Genomic DNA, 23,751 nt, shown 5'->3' with positions numbered 1-23,751 from the left:
TATTAAAGCCATTCAAAGGTTCCAATATATATATATATATATATATATATATATATATATATATATATATATATATTTTTTTTTTTTTTTTGAGACAGGTTTTCTCTGGGTAGCCCTGGCTGTCCCTGTTTTGTAGAGCAGGCTGAGGGAACAGGCATATGCCAGCGTGCCCGGCTTCAACCTTGATTTAAGTCTTAGAGGACTGTTTTGCAAATAGCCCTGTAAGAAAGCTGGTCTCGATAGAAGGCTAGCATTTCCGGAACTATGTAGAGATGGCCCATTTTCTATGCTTGGAGAAGTCGGGAATACCCAGTTGGCATTTGATAGTAACAAATATGAAACCGACCATTTAAGAAAAAATTTAAAAAAGTGGCAGGAATGTTAAAGTCCATGTTGACTGTTTTTTACATTTCCCGGGGCTGCACTCCATGCCTCCGTTGGCATGGAGACTGGAAAAGGAAACTTTCCACCAGTCTGTCACTTGCTACTGTTTCCACTTACTCTACTGCAAATCCACTTTTAACAGTTTTCTCAAAGTTAAAAATGAGTTTGATCCCGTTTGTGTTTTCAGCCTCAGGATGCTTCTTGAACTCAAAACCATGGAACAAACGGCTTTAAAACTCAGCCAAAGATCTAGGTCTTGAAATGCCCAGCTGTTTAACATTCAAATAATTCCCTGGCCCTTTGTTCATATTTTTTCCCCTCTACAAGTCTGAATGCTTTGGCATGGGGGAATCCCACAGTCTGAAAGTAACTGTGGCCCGGCTCTCCTTACTGCATTGATTAAAGAGGCTGAAAAGGCCCATCTGCCCTTCAGCAGTCAGTAGTCCTAAGGGACATGAGAAAGTCTGAGGTCCCTAGCCTTGGAGGAGGAAGGTGGGCACCCCAAAACCTCAGAAAAAAAAAAAGTAAAACTGATCGTCCCTGTAGAAGCAAGCAAGGTGAGATCATTGGAGCCACCCTAGGGACACAGAGAGGACAAAGTTGTCCCCTGTCTCTTGGAGGACCTAGGATCCAGCAGACACAGAACAGTGTTTGACCTGAACCAAGGAATCACACATAGGACCTTGGAGTTTCCTGGGCTGGAGAACAGAGCTGGGAGAGAGCCACCTTCCCAGGGCCTCAGGCTGGCAGAACAAGCTGAGGAGTTCTCTTCTCCCACCCCCACCCCCAACCCCCTTGGCAGCATCCTGCTCTGCCTGAAGCTGGCTAGAAGCTGTCTGCCGAGGGGAGGGAACGCACGTGAGGGAAATAAGGGCGGAGAGGGTCAGGAGCAGATGTGGGCACCCGGGGAAGTCATTTCAAAAAAGTAAGGGAGCCTCCCACAGCTGGAGAGGCAGTTGAGTCCCTCCACTTCGCAAGAGACGTGGGATTGGGGATGTGCATGGTGCTCCGTTTTTCCACCGCACTACACACACTTCCCGTTTGTTGGTTTGTTTTGTTTTCTGTCCTTCCTAAGTTGTGCCACCTCAGAGCCGGTGGCAGTACCTGGCACGCACACAGAGCTCTCTGGAGACGTGCTGAACAAATGTGTATACAAATACGGGGCAGTTGTGTCCGCCGCGCCTGGCACGTCGTGGGTAGTACCCACCCACCCCACCCCCCGTGCGCACATCTGTATAGCAAATGATGTGCGTCTACGAGTGTGGGGGGCTGAGGCACGTGGAGCCCTGAAAAGCAGGACAGCGGAGGAGGGGGGGGCGGCCTCTGAGACCACAAAAGCGGCAGGCAGGCTGGCTGGGGCTGCGGCGCCCCGCGGGGGGCTCTGCCCGCGTGGCGCCCGTGCGCGTGGGGAGCGAGGGGCACGTGCGCGTGGGCTGGCAGGGCTCGGGGTGTGTGCCCGCGCCGTGTCCCCCGCGTGCTGCCTGGCGTGAGTCACCCGCGGGGCTCGCCTTTATAACCGCCGCCAGGCTCGCGGCTCGGCAGAACAGCCCGGCCACGCGTCCCCAACGTCCCGGCTCCCCCAACGTCTCCGATCGCGCGCCTCCACCGCCACCGTGTCTCCGGGGAGCCATGGGGGGCCCGCGCTGTGCCCCGCTACTGCTACTTCTGCTGCTACCGCTGATGCTCTCGCCGCCCGCCGGGGATGCCGCGGTCATCACCGGGGTAAGCTGCTCGCGCACCTGTCGCGCCCCCAGATCGCCCCCCGGAGACACTAGGCCCCGGGGTCTTAGGGCACCGGGAAGGGCTCTCCCCGGGTGACATCCCCCATGGATCGCCCTTTGGACACTTGGGAACACGCCCTACTCCCAAGGCAGGCTGCAGCCAGGCGCATCACGGACTTGGACAGCCTCAGCCTCTGCCTTCCTCACCTCTACCTCCTGTGCCCCTCAGGTTTGCTCTGCTGTTCTGTTGAGCAGCTCAAAGAAGTTTCTTCCCCAGTGAGAAAGTTCTTTTCCAGGAGCTGGAAAACCCCTGGCTCAAAAGCTGGCCACCCTTCCTTAAATTAGGAAAGAGCAAAACATATACCTCAAATTCTACGGCTCCCGTGGGTCTTACCTTGGGGTCCGGGTCACGTGTGAGTTTTGGAAAGCACCTGTGGGCTCTTCATACTGTGTTCTGGGGCAGTTGCTCTTTTTTTTTTTTTTTAAATATTATTCTTTAACAACGCCTCCCCACCCCCGTGAAGTTCTTGTCCCATAAATTGTCGAGTTGGATTCTTGATGCCTCACTCATACGGCTTATTGATGGAGCAGGCTGTCACTAGACACTGTTTAAACTCAACAGAATATCTTCACCGTGCTTAGAAAGAGCCTATTCCTGCAAGTCTTCTGACGCTTTCCTTTTCTTCTATCTGAATGAGCTCACAGCACAGAATTTCAGAAGTCTGTTCGAACAGCCCGGCAGAACCTCGGCTGTTGGCTGTTGTTTTACTCATCAAAGAAAAAAAAAAAGTTGTTAGCATTTTTTTTACTAGATTTATTTATTTAAATCACTTTTTAATATCCAAGAGCACGTTACTGGATTTTAATATAGATGTGTTCGGAACAATGGCTTACAGGTAATAAAATAACATGCCATTTAAGAAGAGGCTCAATAGTGAATAAAGAAAGATGGATGTTCTCCGTCTTCCCCTTGTGTATAGACTGCATTCTGAAAGCACGGTGGCTCTGACAGCATGGAGTTCTGCCCCATAGATAGTTATTCTATGCTTTGTGGTATTTATTAGAGCAGAGATTTTTTTTTTAAACCCACTTATATAGCTTCATCAGTAGCCAGTTGGTGTGCGTGAACAAAAGTTTCTACAGTGTCTTTGTAGCACATGGGAATGGAAACATGATTGGGCTGGATTTTTTCCCTCCTTCCCCTGCTGGTTCATTCTAAGTGTTTCCTAATCCTCTAAGCCCCAAGGTTCCTGGGTAGTGCCAGTGTGGTTTTGTTCCATTCACAGGAGGACCCTGTTTGCTTGGCTCTGCAATGGGTTAAGAAGAATGAAGGGATGAAGGGTACTAGGAAACAGCTGTCTAATTAAAAAGACATAAACTTATGCAATTCTTTGTAAATTTCCAACAACTGAAGCTTTGTGTTATAAAATGAAATTTTATCTCATTTCATGTTTACACGCTGGTGGGGCTGGGAGAGTTGTGCATACAGTCACGTGGCCTCTTGGCTTTTTGTTGTTGTTGTTGTTGTTAGTTCAACGTTATGAAAAAAAAAAGTGTTGGAAAATTTATTCTCTAGAGCAACGTGGCAATAAAACGTAGTTATATCTCCCTGACAGAAACCATCTGGATTCAAATGAAAAAGTCAGTGATTTATCTAGATATATTGTATACAAGGTGATGAGCATCTAAGTGATTGATTGGATTTTAAAAGATTTTGCCTGGCTTTTTTTTTTTTTTTTTTTATCGTCTTAGAAAAAGAGCTGATGGGGCTTCAGTAGTTAGCGTCTTGTGTATCTATTAAAACACTGGCTGAAACATCCCCCCCCTTAAGTGTTTAACACACACACACACACACACACACGTGTGTGTGCTCATGGTCTTTGAACTTGGTATCTTCATATAGGTGTGTTAAAACCACATTGCAAACGACTGTTGAGTAGCCCCAACCTAGGGCTCTGATGGTCATGTTTGCAGGATTTCCGATGTCCAGACAAAAATTAAAAGGCGGGAGTGTTTAAACATCACCCCCCCCCAAAAAAAAAGCCATAAAGAAGTTAAAGTTGTCGTTTTCAGCCACGACTTATTTTGAACCACAAACAGATTTCTTTACGTTGTTGAAACAAGGCATCCCACTTTGTTGGTGGTGCTAAGAAAGAGCTCTAGTCATTAAGATAGGTTTTCATGTACATAAGTGTAGGCTGTGTGTACTTGTGGTCCGTGTGTGTCCTTTGAGGGATGACTGCTGCCGATGGCATCTGTGCCTTTCCTCACCTGCTTGGACCTTAGGGACCACTTCGACTGAGTTTCTAATGTACACCTCTGCCCATTCTAAGCCAGCCAGTTCCTTTCTGCCTGTCAGTCTCACAGGCCAGTGGGGACAGCCTTGGTCTGTCCCCTCCCATCCTCGGAGAGTTCTTGTTTTGAAAGAGGAAATGGTGAAAATCAGGGTACCCGTGCAAGAAGCACCCAGTCTCACTAAGCACAGGAAGGGAAAAATGAGCACTTCTGGATGTTACATTGGTGCCCTCACAGGTCTCCAGTGGTTTGTGCCAGATGTAGGGGTCATTTCAATTTCTTTAAAAAAAAAAAAAAAAAAAAAGAAACCAGGCCCCATATATTCAGCAGTTAATAGTCATAAAATCTTGTGGTTTGTGTAGTTCCTTATGACTGTGTAGAGTGCAGGACTAGCATAAACTCCTTCAAGCTCAGCCATAAAGCATCAAGGGAAGAGAATTGAGATGTTGTTTTCGTCATGTCCCCCGCCCCCTCCCCCCTGTCCTCCAGCCCTCCTGTCCCTCCTGCCTTGATCCTGGGTTTCATCATATAGGAGCTCTTTAGTTCATGGAAACATTCTGATCAGTGTTGATTGTAAGGATAGACAAGCAAGTGGAGCTTATGGTTCTATTTTATTAAAATTGGTGCTTAGGATTTGTTTGTGTGTGTGGGGGGGGAAGTGTATGTTGGTGTACATGTTGGGTGTGGGGCATGTGTGGAGAAGACAGGAGTTAAACTCAGGTGTGGCCCACCTTATCTTTTGAGACATACTTTCTCTCCGGCATAGAATGTCCCAATTTGGCTAGAATGGTTGGCCCCCAAGCATCCACCGGCCTCCATCTTTCCAGAGCTGGAATTGCATGCGTAAGCCACAGTGTCTGGTGCTCCATGGGGGATCTGAGGACTGAACTCGTGTCCTCGTGTTTGTGTGGGGAGTACTATCCTGGCTGGGTAATTGGATATTTAAAGAGGGTTTTCCCTGCTAATTTTAGAGCTTCCTATCCTGGGCCTTTCCTACTGTATTTATCTGTTGGTTTATTTCATTTCAGGCTTGCGACAAGGACTCTCAGTGTGGAGGAGGCATGTGCTGCGCTGTCAGTATCTGGGTCAAGAGCATCAGGATATGCACGCCTATGGGCCAAGTGGGAGACAGCTGCCACCCCCTGACTCGGAAAGTTAGTGTCTGCCCAGGCACTCCCGGTACACCTTCCCTCTGAGCAAGGCCTGTATGACGGAAGGCTTGGCTACTTCACTTGAAACAGAAGTCAGAGGCCAGTACACTGAGGTCATAGCTACATAGCTATCTCTTCCTTTTCCTCCCCTTCCACTCCAGCGATCATTTCTATACCATTGCTCTTCTGACACCAAAAGCAACCTATCAACATAATTCCTAACGTGTGAGTTCACTTATGTTCGTAGTAGACAAAGCAGATACTCTGCTGGAATACGCTGTGTAAAATCAAAAGGGTTCTCAAAAAGACTCCATGCTTACTCAGCTGGTGGAGCTGCTACAATCAGTCAGCTTTGTGGGTTTTGTTTGCTGTGTTTTGTTTTCAGACAAGCACCAAGAACAAACTTGCTTGCTCTTGCGTCTTAAACATTGTTTTGTTGGCATTTGTCTCTGAGACATCTTCTCGTGTTGACATGACTTGACTTTCTCTAACCTCCTGCCTAACCCCCCCCCCCCACCAATTACTGGGCTTACACCACAGCACCCCATTGAAGTTTTGATTTTGCTTCTGTTCCCGTGAGATAAAACCTTCATAACTTTGGAGATTCATGGCATTTAATTTCCTACTGTGATTACAGAGCAGCAGCTCAATGTCATGATGACCTAAAGAACTATAGAAAGGTTATGGACCCTCAGAAGCAAGGCCACAGGCCTTTGGAGTCTGGTCAGTCAGGGCTTAGAGGCTTTCTTAGGAACTGCATATTCTGCCACGGGAGGGCCAGTGGGTTTGTGTTATATCAGGAGGTAGATAGGGGGAGTTTGAATGTGACCAGACAGTGTGTGGATCTGTGCTCCTGTCTTTCATGTGAAAAAAACAAACAAACAAACAAACAAAAAACCCTAAACAGAGGATAGTGTCACTCAAGTTCTGCAGGTTGGCAAGGGCCATCCCCTTCTTGCTATCTCTCCCTCATTGTTCTCATCAATAAAATTTGGTACAGGGGCAGTGAGATAGAGGCCTAGGGCAGCGGGCGTCTTGGAGGAACTCTGTTTCTTTTTACTTTTTTTCTCAGAGGTGTCCGTAGCATATTATCAAATCACATAGAATTCTATCTTTGACAACCCCCATTCCATGTCTTTGGGTTTGAAGCTCTCATAGTTACAGCCATCTACCCTGGGATTCCAGCCGTCCCAGATAACACCCCATATTTTTACCCTCTCAGAGTAAACATAAGAAAATGAACTTTGGTAGCCTGTTGGTGAGGTGAACTCAATGTGGGAACCCCACTTGGCTTGCTGGGAAGCCTGTCTGAAGGCCGTATTCATGGCCAGCTTTCCCGTGGTTGGTAGCCTTATGAAATGTTTCCTGTTGCATTTGAGCCATTCTTCCTGTGGTTTGACCGTGCAAGACTTCACTGCCGTTTTTTAAAACATGACACACACCTTCTGTTCCTGGACATTGTAAGGCAACAAGGGTCTTTACCGTTAGCCACCTGTCTAAACACCAGGCTTCCCAGGAACAGGTGAGGCTGGCCCACCTGCTTTTGGTAACGAATCCAGTTTCTTCCTTACTCCTAGCGAGTCCTCTTTTGTGCACCAAAGCCATTGTCCCTAAAGTAATTTCCTGTTGTCTTTTTGCTTTGAGAATCATGTGATTAGTGTATAAAGTTTATAGAGCATATATATACCTGACCTTTTGGTATTAACAGTAAGTACTGTCACAGGTCAGATGTATGAGCCATATGATCTATATAAAATGTTTGTTTTGTATGTCACTCTAAACCAATATCTCACACCTGTGTTGCACTTTTATATTTTTCTTGCACTCTGTACAACCTTAAGCCCAGCTGAGGTCACACAAACAGCATGTAGGAATACATACAGCAACCCTCATGACCTTCTGACACCCGCTTGCATGTGTAACCCTGATGACCCGATTGCTCTACCCCAGTGAAATCAATTGTGGTCACTTGAGCATTTTCCTTAACTGAAAACCAATGGCAGAAACAAGATGGCCGCCAGAATAAGTGCTAATAGCCCAGGTTTGTAATTGTGCCATGTGTGTATACATACGTACATGCGTGTGTGCACATGCTTTTGTGTTTGCCTGTGGATGCCAGGCATCAGTGTTGGCTGTGCTCCTCACTTGGTGACTGGCTTTTTAAAATAAGGGCAGAGGATCTGAACTCGGGTCCTTGTGCTTACCTGGCAAACAGTTTAAAGTCTGAGCCATTTCCCCAGGTCCTTCCATTTCTTTTTGTTTTTGTTGTTGTTGTTGCTTGGTTGGTTTGTTTTTTGAAAAAAAAAAAATTTTTTTTTATTAGCTGGGTGGTGGTGGCGCATGCTTTTAGTCTTAGCTCTGAGGAGCCAGAGGCTGGAGGATCTCTGAGTTTGAGGCCAGCCTAGTCTAATAGGACATCCACAGCTACAAAAAAGAAAAGAAACCCTGTCTCAAAAGACTAGAAGAAACAAACAAACAAAAAAAAAAAAAAAAAAAAAAAAAACAAGGAGGAAGGAGGAGGAGGAAGAAGAAAGCATTTAATGAAAGCATTTAATTAGGTTTTATAGATTTACAGAGTTAGGAGTCCATGGTAGCCCAGAAAAGGCATAGCATCAGGAACATAGGGGAGCTCACGGGCCCAAACCACAAGCAGGAAGCAGAGAGCACATGTGGAATTGTCTTTTGAAACTTCAAGCCCACCCTGGTGACACACTTCATCCAACAGGGCCACACTTCCTGCTCCTCCCCAAACTAAGTGTTCAAACGCGTGAACTGATGGGGGCTGTTCTTCTCCAAACCACCGTGGGCTGCTTCATTCCGGAGGCCAACTGAGCGAGGCCATCAGCTTTGTGGAGCAGACACATGGCATGTAATTCCAGGAGTCAGTTCCTGTCTTCTCTACCTTTTAAGCCGTATCTAGGAAACCTTCATGTGCTAACATCCTGAAATGTTTTCCTTGCGCAGGTTTCCTTGGCTACTTGATGTCTTTTGTGCTCTCCCATAAATTTTGGGATCTTTTCTCCAGTTGGTTCTTGCTGTTAAAATCCACCCGCTGTTGCATGGGAGCCAAAATTCTCTTTTCTATGTCTAGTAATATTTTGTTTTTATAAAATTAGGTGCTGTTCCAACACCTGGCATATAGATCCATATCTCATTCTGATTTTTTTTTCAAGTAGTTTTGAATGTATTTTGGTCATTCATTCCTGTTTATAAATTAGGGGGTTTGCTGTATTAGCAGTCTTTCTTACTCCTAATTGGCGAATCTCTTTTTCTAGTGGGACTTACTCATGTTCTTAATGGTGGTATTTACTAAATTCTTTCTCTTCTGGGTATAGGATTCCTCTAAGCATCTTTTGTGTTCCTGGTTTAGTGGCCATGAGTTTTCTTAGCTTATCCTTATCACAGGAGATTCTTGCTTATCCTTCAGCTGGGAAGGACAGCCTTGCTAGGTACAGCAGTCTTGTTGGTAGTTATTTTCCTTCGGGACCCGAAATACATCATTCCATACATTCCTGGCCTTTGAAGTTCCTGCTGAGAAATCTGCCTTTAGTCTAATATATTTGCCTTTAAATGTTACTTGACATTTCTTTCTAACAGACTGTAATATTCTTTGGGTCCCACACTCTCATCAGCTTAGCAATGACATATCGTGGTGCCATATTTCTGTAGTTATGTGCATTTAAGATTCTCAGTGCTTCTTACACCTGGGTGTCCATGTGTTTGTTAAAATTTGGTGAGTTTTTCTTTTCTTTTTTTTTTTTGTTTTCTCATGTATTACATCCAGACCACAGTTTCCTTGTCCTTCTCTTCCCGGGGTCTCTCCTGTCAAAAGACAGCAGGCCTCTGAGGAGGTTTTCTATGCCCTCAGACTATTGTTCTTCACGTGCGCCAAGGAGCTGATTGTTTGGCTTTTGAAGGGTATCCCAAAGCTCCTGCATTCTCTCTCTTCTCCCTCCCTCCCTCTTTCTCTTTTGTTCTTTCTGTCTGACACTAACAATCCAAGTGGTCTGTCTGCAAGCTCTGTCATTTTTTTTCTTCTGCTTGATCTAATCTGTTACCGAGGCTGCCAACTAATGTTTCTAGCTTTTCTCCTCGTTTCTTCTGTGACTCCTGTCAGTCCTCCTGATCCTGCGCTGCCTTCCTTAATTCATTTGGCTGCTTGTGCTTTTTCGTTATTGCGTTTCTGATGAGAATGGTTCATCTGCCGGGATGGTATCTTTCGTGACATTATGTGGCTTTCTCTTGAAAGTGTGTCTCAGGAGGTGTCAATCCTGGGTTTTGATTGATGCACAGCACAGATTCTCTCATTCTTATAATCATCTTCAGGGCTTCAGTAAACCTCCACCAAGTTTCTTCCTCACAAGGCCTTAATGAGGCAAAGCTAAAGTTAGAAAGAGGCTAGCTGAGTGCTCACATGGCCAGGGCAGGGTAAGGCAGGGCAGAGGTAGGGGCAGGGGCAGGGACTCTCTTGCTCTTTTTGATACTTAAAAAGCAACTGAATTTTATTTCCACAATTTAACTTCAAGCTCAGGTCAATTCTGCAAGAATTTCTTCTCCAATATACCTGCTTATATTCCTGCAGTTTGTTTTCATGGCAGGTTGAATTAAAAAAAAATCTCTAAGTATGGTTTTATAGGAAATATGAAGTGGTAAACTGCCATACGTTCTCAAAGACAAGAATTAATGTCAAGCTCACCTTCCCCCACTGAGACGTCTACCTTAAATGTGTTTCTAGAACTCAGCTTTACGACATTTTATACCCTTTTCTTCTGTTTTGGAAAATTTGAAAGGTTGCTTTGACAAGCTCTATTCAGAGTCAGTACTGAAGTTGATAATAGTGGTGAAAATTAAGTTAGTGTATTCTAGAAAAATACTGTTCTTCCAGAATGCCCTCAGCTACATTCAGGATAAGTAAAGAAAAACGATTTTATAAATATGTCCTGATGAATATTACAGTGCAGCTTTTCATTTCTGCTCAAGCTCAATGACGGTTTCTTAGTGAACTGTGAATCTATAGCGCCTTTATGGGAAATTCTTTCTCCTACTTCAGGTTGGCATAGTCAGCAGCTTCCACGTCTGTCTTTTGAATGAATAAAACTGTGTTTGAGATGAAGCAGGAGCGGCAGGTGGAGGCAGGCAGTTTTGAGGTCAGCCTCCTCCTCTGTCTCAGGTGCACCCATTGACGCAGAGACTTCCAGCCGGTACTAGACTGTCATTTTAAGAGTGTAGGGCTTTTGACTTTATATTTGATAAATCAAAACAGTGCAAACAAACAAACAGTGGGACTGGATTGTACATGGCTATAATCTTAGCAGTTGGGACCCAGAGACAGGAAGAACCAGAGTTCAAGGTCAGCCTGGCTTAGGGAGTGGGTCCCTAGGGCAGTAGCTCAGGGTTAGAACATGTACCTCATGAAGCCAAGGACCTGAGTTCAATCCTGAGAACCACCAAAAGCAAAATAACCAAAGAAGAAAAGAGCTTAAAACATTAGTTTACCTGGAGAAAACACATTTTATGTCAAACAATAGCTTTAACGGATATCCATGGGTTGTTTTTTTTTTTTAAACACTTTGAGTAACATATGAAATCATGTCTGTAGGAAGCACTAGTATGAAAACACACTATTTTAATTTCTATTAATAGTTGCATTGTGGCTTTTTTACTAGAATATGAGTTTCATAATTAAGAAAAAAAGATTTTTATGCCAGGTTTTCTATTCCATTTGATGAATGTAATTAGTACTTGAATTTATTTATTATTTTATTGTTTTTTGATTTAAAGAGGTGTTCTCTTATCTCATCTTTAGATTTGTTCCATCTTCTGGTTTGTTTGTATGGGGACTAATCATGGAGCCTTGCCCATGCTAGTGTTCTCCCACTGAGCTACACACCCAGCTCCAATTCACTTTGTATGTGTGTCCGTCTTGATTATTTGTTTACATGTGTATGTGTGTGCGTGTACATGTTGAGGCCAGAGGCCGATGTTGCCGTCTTCATTAACTTTCAATCTTCTTTCTTGAGACAGGCTCTTTCGTTGAACCCAGAGCTCATGGTTTAGGTAGGCTGACTGGCAGGTGTTTGTCAGTCATCCAGCTGTTTGTAACTCTTCGGCACCGGGATTACAGATCTGCACTGTGCCTAGCTGTCATGTGGGTGCTTGCACAGGAAGCACTTAACTGAGCCATTTCCCCACTTTCCCCCCACACTTTTATATACACATTTTAACATACTCTTCTTCCTTTCCTTTTTCTTTTCTTTCCCTTTCACTCTCTCTCCCTCTATGTCTCTTTCTCTATTTCTCTTTCATTTTGTTCTATGGTCACAATGTAGAATTTATAACCTTCTACCTTCTGAATATTGAAATTATAGGAAATAATTTTTTACTAAAAAAGTTTTTGAAGGAGTAAAACTTTATTAGTGGTTCCTCTTTTGAAACCAGTGTATGACTAAATACTGTAAATATAACTCAAGAATATGCTCTTTTCAAAGATTTTAAGGGTATTTGTTAATGTTGCAGAACTTTAGTAATTTTGAGCAGTGGTAGCACACACCTTTAATCCCAGCACTTGGGAGGCAGAGGCAGGTGGGCCTCTATAAGTTCAAGGCCAGCCTAGTCTATAGGACTGCCAAGGCTACACAGAGAAACCCTGTCCTGCAAAACAAACAAACAAACAAACAAACAAACAAACAAACAATTAAATGATGTGGCTTAACAGTTTAGTAGAAGATGGTTAGAGAGGACGCAACATGTGATTTCTGCATTTTTCCTACGGTGGACATCAAGAGTTGATGGTGCAGTGATTTCTTGGAAGAGCGTCAGAGCTGTGGCTGCGGGTTTAAGTCCGGTGTCACCAGACAGAAACACTGCAGTGTAACACAGGGTTCTCAAACTTTACTCTATACCTAGTTTCTCCAGATGGTGGCATCTTATAAAACTGAAGGACAATGTGCAGCAACAGGCAACCGATGCACTCAAGATAGAAAACAGTTCCATCACTACGGAATCATGTCCCCCCGTCCTGCCTTCCTCTCTCCTCCCTAAGCCCTCCCCCCACCGTGTGTGTGTGTGTGTGTGTGTGTGTGTGTGTGTGTGTGTCCGTGTGTGAGTCCATACGTCTGTGTGTGCTACTGGAGACTGAAGCCAGGACTTCACCCCTTAGGCAGGTACTCTGCCACTGAACTATATCCTCAGCCCCATGTTTTCTTTTGCTTTGAGATGGGCTCTCACTAAGTGGTCCAAGCCGGCCTTGAACTAACCACCCTAGGCCCTCAGTCCTTCAGCAGGGAGGCTTTTACAGGTCTATGCTTCAGTTTTCAGTTTGGAAAGTGCTTCACGTAGGTAAGAATCATGCTCTCTCTGTCTTGGCGAGTTTAGAACTTGCTGTTTGAAACGGTAGGCTGTAAGAAAATGGTGTCCCGCTGTTCCCCAGCAAGCCACCAGGTCTGGACTAGTGGTCGCAATGTGCTGCGATGTAAGCAATTCTTCACTCTCAGCACCTGTCTGCTGTAGGTATTTTGCGAGGCTTCTGAACCTAGAAGTGACTGGGCCCATGGAGAAGCAGGCAAGAGCCTGCCGAATGGATGATTTCAGATCATGCCACTAGGGAGTTACAAATGAAAAGGGAGAAAGAAAATTGCTGTGAGCTGGGGCTGTTCCAGTAGGTTGCTTGGAAAGAGAAATGCAGATTGGGTCTTGGTTTGCATGAGAAAAGGCAAGCACCCGGATGAGAGGCAGGGCTGGATTGAGGTTCCTGCAAAGGGCCTTTCCTTTCTTGGCTCATAGTTGTATCCTTCAGTACTTGGAATAGGGGCTGTAGATATGTAGGCTGCACATCCACTGGAAACCAGCTTCCGGGATCCTGTATATAAACCTTTGATGGGATGATTAATTTACACTTGCCTGGAACAAACCCTGGTTCCTTGAGTATTGCTGCCAGCTGTTAGTTATTAACTCCACTCTCACGTACGTTTTAAGCTAGCTCACTGTTTACAGAGAGGGCTCTCCTGGACACTTAGGATTCAGCAATGTTTCTAGCATCTATTCACTAAATTTGGGCATCCCCCACCTCCCCACCCATCCCAGCTGTGACAGACACAACCGGCTGGGTATTGGCCTATGGACAGAATCCTGCCTGGTAACCGAGAACCGCTCGTCCATGTTGGATTTTAAGGCTTGCCTCAAGAGAAGTCTTGCAAAAGTCTCAGGGTCAGAATGGGTGGTTGCAGCTCGCGCTGCCCAGTTGTCATTGTCTGAGCTGGCCCTGCTCTCCCCACCTGTCTGGTGCGTAGGCCTTCCCCCACTACATCCTCGAAGCAGCCTTGACTCACACAGTGGCAGAACCATTCTGAGCCTACCATCTGCCCTAGCCCTTGAGGGCAGCATGGCTCTGTGCAGATGCCGTGTTTATTAGCCCCTTGGAAGTAAGCACTCAGCTTACCAAAAAGGCCAAAAAAAAAAAAAAAAAAGCGCCAGGCGAGCCACAAGCCCCTCCCTCTGTTACGTCTCCCCCGCTCCCCTTTGCGTTTATTGATGTCAATCATCTCCCTGACCCATCCAGAGCCATGTTGCAAATGGAAGGCAGGAAAGAAGAAGGGCGAAGAGAAGAAAAAGGAAGAAGGAGGTAAGAAGAATGAGAGAGGGCGTGGACCTTCCAAGGGGTACACCTAGACTGCTGCCTTTTACCCTGTACCATGAGCACTGGGTCCGCCCCCGCGGAGCAGCCCAAGAGGAAGGTTGAAATGGTTCTGCCACTGTCTGAGGACAGCCTTTTGCACCCCGCCCCCTTTTTTAAATGTCTAAAGAAATCTATTTTGAAAGCGTCTGGGGTGATTGGTGTGGGGTGGCTTCTTTTGAGAGGATAGGCTAGAAACATACAGAATGGCAGCTCATAAACCTCTTGAAGTTGGAAACAGTTCACGTTCTCTGTCAAGGAGCCCTAGAGCTAATCAATCAATCACTCAATCAGTCTCTCTCCTTTCCCTCCTTTTGCCCCCTTTCTCTCCCCACCCTCCTCCTTCCCCAGGCTATTCTCACATTCATGATTCTGCCTTTTCAGCATCCTGAGTGCTGCAGTTAAAGGACTTAGCCACCCAAGCTGGCCAGGGTGTTAACTAAGCTAGAGGCCTACAGGACAGGGGTGGTGGTGTGGGGGGGTGGTTTTCCTGTCTCTCTTTGTTCGAGCACATCGAAAAGCACACGTCTTGAGTGGAAGCTGCTGCTTGCCACGCATCAATCCAGACCCACTGGCGGCATGGCTTTGAGCACGAAGCAGGCCTTCTTTTCTGGGTCAGCCTGGGTCAGCTTCCGGTCCAGTCTAGCTCTTCAGGCTGAGCTTGTCTTTCCCATGATTCTCCTATACACATCCTCAGCGATGTAACTTTGGCGGCCGTGTGTGAATGCGTGAATGTCCATATTCCTGACTGGCTGTGGATTCATACTTGTGCACTGAGGACGCCCGATCCTGCTCAGGCTTGCCTTTCCTCATGGAGCTTACGTAGCAAGACACTATATAAGAAAGCAAATGAGAGGGGCTCAGGAGACGGCTCACTCAGTAACATGCTTGCCACACAAGCCCAGATCGACAATCCCCAAGACCTCAGTACAAAAGCCAGGCACCGTGGTGAACATCTGTGATCCCAGCACTGGGGAGGCAGCAAATGGATCCTGGGGCTGAGTGGCCAGCCAGCCAGGCAGAAATCAGCCAGCCCCAGCTTAATTAAAAGACCCTGTCTCAAAAAGTGGAAAAGTGATTGAAGAAGGAAGGCATTCAGCATGCGCCTCAGCCCTCCCCATGGGCATAAATGGGCATCTACACCCCTCCCCCCCACACCACATGTATGTATATGCAACACACACACACACATACATACACACGATACCGAAATGAGAAAATGCAGAAGGGAAAAAACTATTTCTGATCCATCTGAAGCCAAGCCTTCAGCTTCAGATATATGAACTTGGGCTGTTTTCTCATCTGTGTGCTTCCATCTCTCATCTATAAAACAGGTGTGAGTCTGTATTTGAAATCTTCACAAATTGATGGCAGGGATGGGTAATCTTACATATATATCTTATATAACACTATAAGATCTATAAAGCAATAATCTTATATAAATAACATTACAAACAATATATAATAATATATCTTTATGTATTATATAATAATCATATATATGTATATATATATATATATAATATGCCTCTGTGTATTGCTTATTGTGCATTTGGTTACACAGATTAGGATCCGACTATCTGCAGAATGGCTTAATTTGTTTTAATTTTTATTTTGTTTTGTAAGATGGCACAGTTGGTAACGAGTGCTTATTCTGCAAGCACAAAGACCTGAGTTCAAGTCCCCAGTGTGCACATTAAAAAGCATGGGCGCTCATGCTCATGATGTCAACCATGGGAGGCAGAGACAGCTGTACCCCCGGAGCTCACTGGCCTGCCAGCCTAGTTGAAACAGCAAGCTTATGGTTTAGTAAAAGACACCGTCCCCAAGAAAACGAGATGACCGGGGACAGGAGAAGGTGGATGGCCTGCTCCAGCTTCTGCCTTCACGTGTTTGGGGGTGGACCCTCACATTCAGATGCACACACATACACACGCACACATGTTACACACAGGTAAACAGAAAGGTCAAACTGCTCTGACTTGGTTCCCTTTTCTCTTTTAGGTTCCATTTTGGGGTCGAAGAATGCATCACACTTGTCCCTGCCTGCCAGGCTTGGCATGTTTAAGGACTTCTTTCAACCGGTTTATTTGCTTGGCCCGGAAGTGATCACTTTGAAGTAGGAGCATTGTGAAGCTCCGCTGCACAATGTCTGCCCAGTCTCACTTGTGATTGTGTCAAACAGAGAATATGCCAGAAAGAAATGTTCTTACTTCCTCGACTTTCCAAGTAACTTTCTTTCTTTTCTTTTTCTTTTTTTTTTTTTTTTTTTTTTTAAGGAGAGTTTTGATATTTGGAGACACTTAACAAAAGGCAAAGCTTTCTGGTATGAAATTCTTCTCATTTCCCTGTTTATGTGTTGCCTTGACATTTTTGAATGCCAATAACAACCATTTTTACAAATAGGAAAGAAAAGAGTGAACCTTCTGTTGCAGAACCTCTTTTTTTTTTTTTTTTTTTCTGTCTTTTGCTACACCTCCGCCCATCCTGCCTGGGGCATGGACACACCCTTACTCTTCAAAGATTCCGGTGGTCCTCACTTTAGTCTACTGTTTTAAAGGGGGGCCCTGCATCCCCTACATCTTGCTGGCAGACCCACTGGGGAGGCTCAGACAGCAAGCTCTGTACTCGCTTGGAGGCAAGAGGGTGCATGGGAACCAGACACTCCAGGCAGCTCCCTGGAGCGGAAGTCGGGGGTGCCTCTGGAACTCTTCTGCATCCATCCAGGCCACTGGCTTTCAGTTCTGCTGTTTGACTGATGGGAGGAAAAAACAAATTAATGGAACATTAAAGAAAGCTGGTCTGGTTTTTTTTTTTTTTTCCTAGATTTAAGTAGAAAATATTTTCTCCCTAGTGGAATATTATGCCTTTTTCTTTTTTATTTGAAGCTTCTTTGTCTTTTTTTTTTTTTTTAAGTCTTCTTGTTGGAGACATTCTAAGGAATGCCACTTGAGGAGTAAGCATACATTTTCATCTGGCATGACAGGAGTCATCATTTAAAAATCGGTGTTAAGTTATAATTTAAACTTTTATTTGTAACCCAAAGGTCTATTGTAATGGATTTCCTGATATCTTGCCATTTGTACTGGTATCAATATTTCTATGTAAAAAAAAAAATTCTGTATCAGAATAATGACAATACTGTATATCCTTTGCTTTATTTTGATATTATATCCTTATTTTTGTCATGGTTGTCAACAGTTTTTATTACGAGCAGATTCCTACATAGCCCTCATCCTAGAGTCGACAGGCACCCCAGAGCTGGTGAGATGACCCCAACACTGCATGCCTTTTCATCTCACAACTAGGAGAGTTGTGTTTGTACGAATCTCAAGGTAGCACAAAGATGAATAAACGTGTGTATCACAAGTGAAGGAGCGTGACACCCAGAAGTGACTGCTAGCTGGGATAGATCTGCAGGTTTGCCCTGCAAATGCTGATGGAGTGTGTGTGTGATGTGTGGTGTGGCTTGCGTCAGGCTCCAACTGCAGAATGGTGCCAGTGTGGTCCGGCCTCGAACAACTCCCTAAGTGTTGTCAACCCATATTGTGTCACAGTAAACAACATCTGAAACCTTAAGATTAAGTGACTACACAATTAGCCATACCCACTCACCAGCTGTCCCTCAAAGCAGACACCAGGCTGTCCGTCCTGCGGTTATTTGCTCAGTTAGGGGTCACACAGGTACAAACGTGTGCTGCGGTTGGGTGGGATCTGGGTATATTAATCACCACAGCCAACCAAGAAGTGCTTTCCGTTTACTTTACCCTGGGGGAAACCTTCAATATTCCTTCCTCTGAAGGTGTGTTGAAAACCGAACAGTAAGCTTCAACAAAGGGGGCAGATGGACTCTTGTTTGCTCGACCAAGAGGACCGAAATGCATGGAAAATACAGCTGAGCTGGGTAGTCATGAGAGCCTTGGTGTTTCGTCTCTCTCTCTTTGTTCATCATCTTTATTGTGTTTAGTGAAACATACCTTTTGGAGGTTATTTTGCTAATCGCCATCAAACCCAACACCTTTCAAATAACTGTTTCACAAACCTAGTAATCCCATGTATTAAGCATTATTACTGCACGTAGGCAGCAGTGTGTGACAAAGGGGCAGGGAAGGAGGAGATCAGAGCCATCTATGGGAGCTGGTTTTCTCCTCCCACCTGCTTGCATACAAAGCTGCAGGGAGCAAACTCAGGTGCTCAAGTTTGCAAAGCAAATGCTTTAACAAGCTGGGCCAACTGCCCCGCCCTCAGAGCTTGTGTAGGATGTTTTTATGTGACATGTTAGGTCCCTGGCAACTGCATTGTCAGCAGTTTTATATATATATAATATAAATATAATATTTATATTATAATTTATAAAATTATAATTTTATAAATATATATTTATATTTATAAATTATACAATATTTTATAAGTATACTATATTTATAATTATAAATATAAGTATTATAAATATGCCTGTTTATTGTATAAATATTATATATATTTATATTTCTAAACTATACAATGTTTATAAATATGTGTTTCTATAATATATTTATTAAATATATTTTTAATATATATAGTGATATAGTGGGTTCTCTCAAGTGCAGGGCAGAGCAGATCTGGTGCCAACAGTGAGCAAGCAAACTCAAGTGGACCTTTCAGCTTCTTTTTCTATGTTGGCTTTCATTGACAGCGTTGAGGTGTGAGTGTGAAATGTCTTCAACCCTTGGCCACCACCGGGGATGGGCCACCACTGTGAGGTTTATACCCTGGCCATGCCCCCATTCTGTTCCCTCACTCTGGGCTCAACGTGAGCAGCTTCAGACTTCTGCCGCCATGCCTCGACGATAGTCTAACCAATGGCCTGAAACCCTGTGAACCCGCCATACCCTCCCTCAAGTTGCTCCTTGTCAGGTACTTTGTCATACCAGTGAGAAGAGCAACTAATACAGACCATCATTTCTAACTGTTTCACTCAGCATTAAAAACTTGTATTTGTTTTTTCACCAAAGGCAAACTCCTGTCCCCACAGGTAAATGCTGAAGGCTGAAGGCTCAGGTGCTTGTCATCATTTCAATGTGGCTCTTGTTAAAAGTCATGCAAAGTCAGTCAGTCCAGGCACAAACCTAACACAATCTTATCCTCCTCTGGTTCTCATATCAGAAATCTCATCCTGTTCCTTCCTGGCTTCATTTTCCAGGGGACGAAAGGCAGCGGATATTTTTAAGATCAGGACATTTACAGTATTAGCATGCATCACTCTAAAACCCACTGACAACCTTTTGTGACCTTTCCATTTTCACATTGTCACACATTTTAGCTAAAAACCTTGGAACTGATCTTTCATTAGCTCTGTGACCTTTCCCCCTAATCCATTGTGTGTGTGTGTGTGTGTGTGTGCGCGTGTGCACGAGTGAGTAGGTGCTTAACATCTTTATATCTTCCACTATTGGAAAAAATGCTAACTGGAATGTAAAATATGCCTGTCTATGGTATCCATAATATTTGAGTTATACATATATTATAAAATGGCTAACAAGTATTAAAGAGCATGCATCTCACCTCACATACCTTAATGCGAAGACATTGAGCATCTACGTGAAGGATAGAACATCAATAATAGTTACCATTACACTCAACAGATTTCTCTGCTAGCTTTTCTTAAAGGGGTCCTAAAAATGACAGTCTTTTGTCGATGGATCCTTAAGGGAATCAATCTTACTCTCCACTCTCATCGAAGGCACCGGGCCATTTTCAGGCTCCACATTCCCCAAAGCTAGAGGTGCTATTAATATGTAACCGCGTTAGAGGCATGTTCTCACTGTGTGTCCCAGGCTGGCCTGGGAACCAGCATGTTCCCGCCTCAGCCTCCCAAGTCCCAGGATTACAGATGTGCCTCCATGCTCAGCTGACATCCTATTGTGCAGGGACTGTTCAGATGGTTCCCCATCATCTACCATCCTCCAATATGCTAATACAGTTGGCCTGAGATGAAGCCTAGGTACTGTGATACTACTTTTAAGGTTTTTTCATTTACAATCCACCTACAGTTGAGAGCCACTGGGGATGGGGAGGATGGCTTGCATGGAAAGGCCACCACTGACTGTCACAGTGTTCAACCTCTACTTAGAAGCTAAATATGTTTGGAAGTTCCTTCGGTCCTTGGGGTAACTGATTTCTCTCTCATTCTAGAAGGAAGCACACAGAGGGGGCTTCGGTGGCAGTGGCAGTGGTGGTTGCAGTGGTGTGTAGTTCATTTGGAGGATCTGAAAAGCCCCCTCGAGGCAGGTGAGGCAGGCAGGGTAGTTGGGGAAAGCAGGTGGTGGGAGCGGGGCGTGTGGTGGGAGTGAGGCAGATGCTGGTTGAGAGGGGCAGGTGATGGGAGGGAGGCAGGTGGTGGGAGGGAGGCAGGTGGAAGGGAGGGAGGTAGGTGGAAGGGAGGGTTCCACTCAGTTGGTCTGTGGCTTTCCTGTAGCTCAGATCTTTCTTGATTGTAGACTTCCCAGGGGGAGAACTTTCTGATGACTCAGTGTCTGAAATCTTGGTTCTTCACCTTGATTCTCAGGACTTCTGATCTACTGGCCCCATAAATCATCATTTCTACAAAATGTCCATTAGTGGCCAAAGACTAAGACAAGAAAATTGGAAATGTGTATGTAGTTTGAGTACCTGTCCTTGGGTCCTATTGGGGACTTCCTTGTGATGTCTGGGGACCCTCATGTTTGCAGCTGTGCGGTGGCCTGTTCCCTGGAGGTGCCACCCATGCTCACTCCCAGGTGCTCTGTCCCATGAATTCCTGAGGTTCACGGCCCTGACGCTGCTTGCTTTCTGGTTGGCAGCATTCCACCCTGCAGTAGGATTCCAGCACCCTGTCCTAGCTCTGACAGCTGGCATTGTCTTTAGACATTGCCATACTTCTTCCAGAGGCAGCAGATAGAAAAGAGAACCCGCGCTTTTAGTCTAAGCTCTTTTGTGTCTACTTGATATATTTTTTTTTAACTGTACGTTCTACTGTTCTACTTCATTCACAAAAGGTAAAAATAATCCTAAAAGTTAACCCTTCGCAGACTGGGGAGACAGCTCACTTGGCTAAGTACTTATGCAAACACAATGAGCTGGGTATGGTCTCCAGAAATCACATAAAAAAGGATGTAACAGCAAATGCCAATAGTCCCAGAGCTGTGGCAGAGGAGACAGGAGTGCTGGGATTTGCAAACCAGCCACCCCTGGGGCTTTGGTGAGCTTTAGGTTCAGTGAGAGGTCCTCTCTCAAAAACGAGACTGAGTGGTTGAGGAAGATATCAGAAATCGATCTCTGACCTCCACGCTCCGATGGGCCTCTGTATGAACATGCACACACATACATGTACACACAGACAGAGCAAAAACAAAGGAAACAAAATACATTCAAAGTAGTCAAAAGGCAGCGTGGCATGGTTAGATAGCCACAGCTTGTCCCTTTTGAGTCAGTGCTGAAGCAAGGCCCAGTGACATTAATCACCGAGGAATGATTTAGCCTCTAGATCCACAATGGTTTAAATTCACATTTTTATATTCTTGGTTAGAATACAAGTAATTTGTATATGTGAGGGGTGTTTCCGTTGAAGAAATTCAAGCAAATTTAGAGAAAACCATGTTTTATTAAATTAAGACTGAGTAACTGTTGAGAAGTTTCCTGGATTGCGTTTCTCTACAGAGAAGATTAATGCTGGCATGAGTGTTTTTAGCTTTCATTCTTTAAAACACAAACTCAATCAACAAAACTTTTATTATGGAAAATGTAAACACAGACTTTTTGGAGTTTTGGTGTGTGTCCGTTCCCCCACAACCCCCAACACCCCAGACAGGGTTTCTCTCTGTAGCCCTGCCTGTACCGGAACTCACTCTGTAGACCTGGCTGGCCTTGGGCCTTGAACCCACAGAGCTCCACCTGTCTCTGCATTCCTAGTGCTGGGATTAAAGGTGTGTGCCACCACGGCCTAGCCAGTATAGACCTTCTTAAGGGGAGGGGTTGGCGAGATGGCTCAGCAGATAAAGGTGCTTACCACTCTGACAGTTCAAGCCTAATGGCCGGAGTTCAATCTCTGGCACCTTCACAAAAGTGAAAGGAGGAAACCGACTCCATGAAGCTCTTCTCTAACCTTTATACGAGTGCCTTGGCACTGAGTACATGCACTTGTGCATGTTCATGCGCACACACCTCCTCCTCCTAATGCAAGCCAACTTAGTATCCTCTTGAGGATCTTCTTGTCAATATATGTGTTATTCTGTTTTTCGTTACTGTAACAAAATGGCTCTTGTTAGGTTTTTGTGTGTGCGAGCATGCGAACGTATGTTCTTGTATATATACATACAGATTCATATGGATGTGTGTGCATGCGTAGGCAGGTTCATGGGCATGTGTGAGTGAGCAAGTGTACATGGAGACCAGAGGTAGTTATAAGGTAACTTTTCAAGGTCACTCCCCACTTTTATTTTTTTAAAGCTTCTCTTTATATTTAATCATGTGTCTGTGTGTCTGTCTGCGTGTGGATATGTACACTTCTGTCCTGGTGCTCATGGTTGCTGGGAGGTCTAGAGTTGGAGCCAAAGGAATTTTCAACCACCCAATGTGGGTGCTGGTAACTAAACTTGGATCCTCCATAAGAATAGTGCAAGCTCTTAATCACTGAGCCATCTCTCCAGCTCCTGTCTTTATTTTTGAGGCAGAGGTCTGCTTTATTATTTGTCTAGATTTGCCACCCAATGAGCTTTGGGGATCTGCCTGTGCCATTTAAGACATGCACAAGCGAGCGAGCGCTCACACAGACAGACAGACAGACAGACAGACAGACACACACACACACACACACACACACACACACACCAGCACTGAGAATCCAAACTCAGGTATTTGTGCTTATACATCAGGCACTTCAATGACTGAGCAAGCTCCACCGTCCCTGCCTAGGTGTTTTATAAAGGAAAATTTTAAATATATAATACAGCAGGTTTTCAAGGCCCCGAGGAGCAATTTTTTTGGCTCCATTGCGTCTTGCTAGATGGCATGATAATGAGAGGGAGCAATCACAGGGTAACATGTGAAGCTGGAAGGAGTAGTTAGGAGAACCCGAGTTTGCTTCTCCCCCGTCTTAGTTAGGGTTACCATGGCCATGAAGAAACACCATAAACATAGCAAGCAGGGGAGAAAAGGCTTTGTGTTGGCTTAAACATCAAAAGAGTCAGGACAGGGATTCAAACAGGTAGGGGCTGATACAGAGCCCATAGAGGGGTGCTGCCGACTGGCTTGCTCCTCATGGCTTGCTCAGCCTGCTTCCTTATAAAACCCAGGGCCACCAACCCAAGGACAGCACCACCCACAGTGGGCTGGGCCCTCCCCCATCAACCACTACTAAAGAAAATGGCTTACAGCTGGATCTTATGAAGGCATTTTCTCAACTGTGGTTCCCTCCTTTCAGATAACGCTGGCAGGGTTAAGTTGACATAACACTGGCCAGCACAACCCCCTTGACGGCACTTACCAGATCCTCATGGGAATTTCATCAACG

The 23,751-nt window shown here is 45.0% G+C and overlaps 1 protein-coding gene across 2 annotated transcripts; it reads left to right on the top strand.

Moving 5' to 3' along the window:
* The first annotated feature begins 1,834 nt into the window (after positions 1–1,834).
* On the top strand, positions 1,835–16,411 carry Prok2 (prokineticin 2). 2 transcript variants are annotated; one of them, XM_021643609.2, is made up of 4 exons: positions 1,835–2,106; positions 5,429–5,554; positions 14,109–14,171; positions 16,227–16,411. In XM_021643609.2, the coding sequence occupies exons 1-4, from the start codon at positions 2,014–2,016 to the stop codon at positions 16,329–16,331; spliced, it is 387 nt and encodes a 128-aa protein (XP_021499284.1). In that variant the 5' UTR covers positions 1,835–2,013; the 3' UTR covers positions 16,332–16,411. The 2 variants fall into 2 exon arrangements, with proteins under 2 accessions (XP_021499284.1, XP_021499283.1); XM_021643608.2 differs by lacking the exon at positions 14,109–14,171 and having other exon boundaries at positions 1,845–2,106.
* The last annotated feature ends 7,340 nt before the right edge of the window (positions 16,412–23,751 follow it).

This window comes from Meriones unguiculatus, chromosome 5 (assembly GCF_030254825.1).
Source record: "Meriones unguiculatus strain TT.TT164.6M chromosome 5, Bangor_MerUng_6.1, whole genome shotgun sequence".
NCBI classification, from domain to species: Eukaryota; Metazoa; Chordata; class Mammalia; order Rodentia; family Muridae; genus Meriones; species Meriones unguiculatus.
This window is presented reverse-complemented; position numbering and strand designations above follow the sequence as displayed.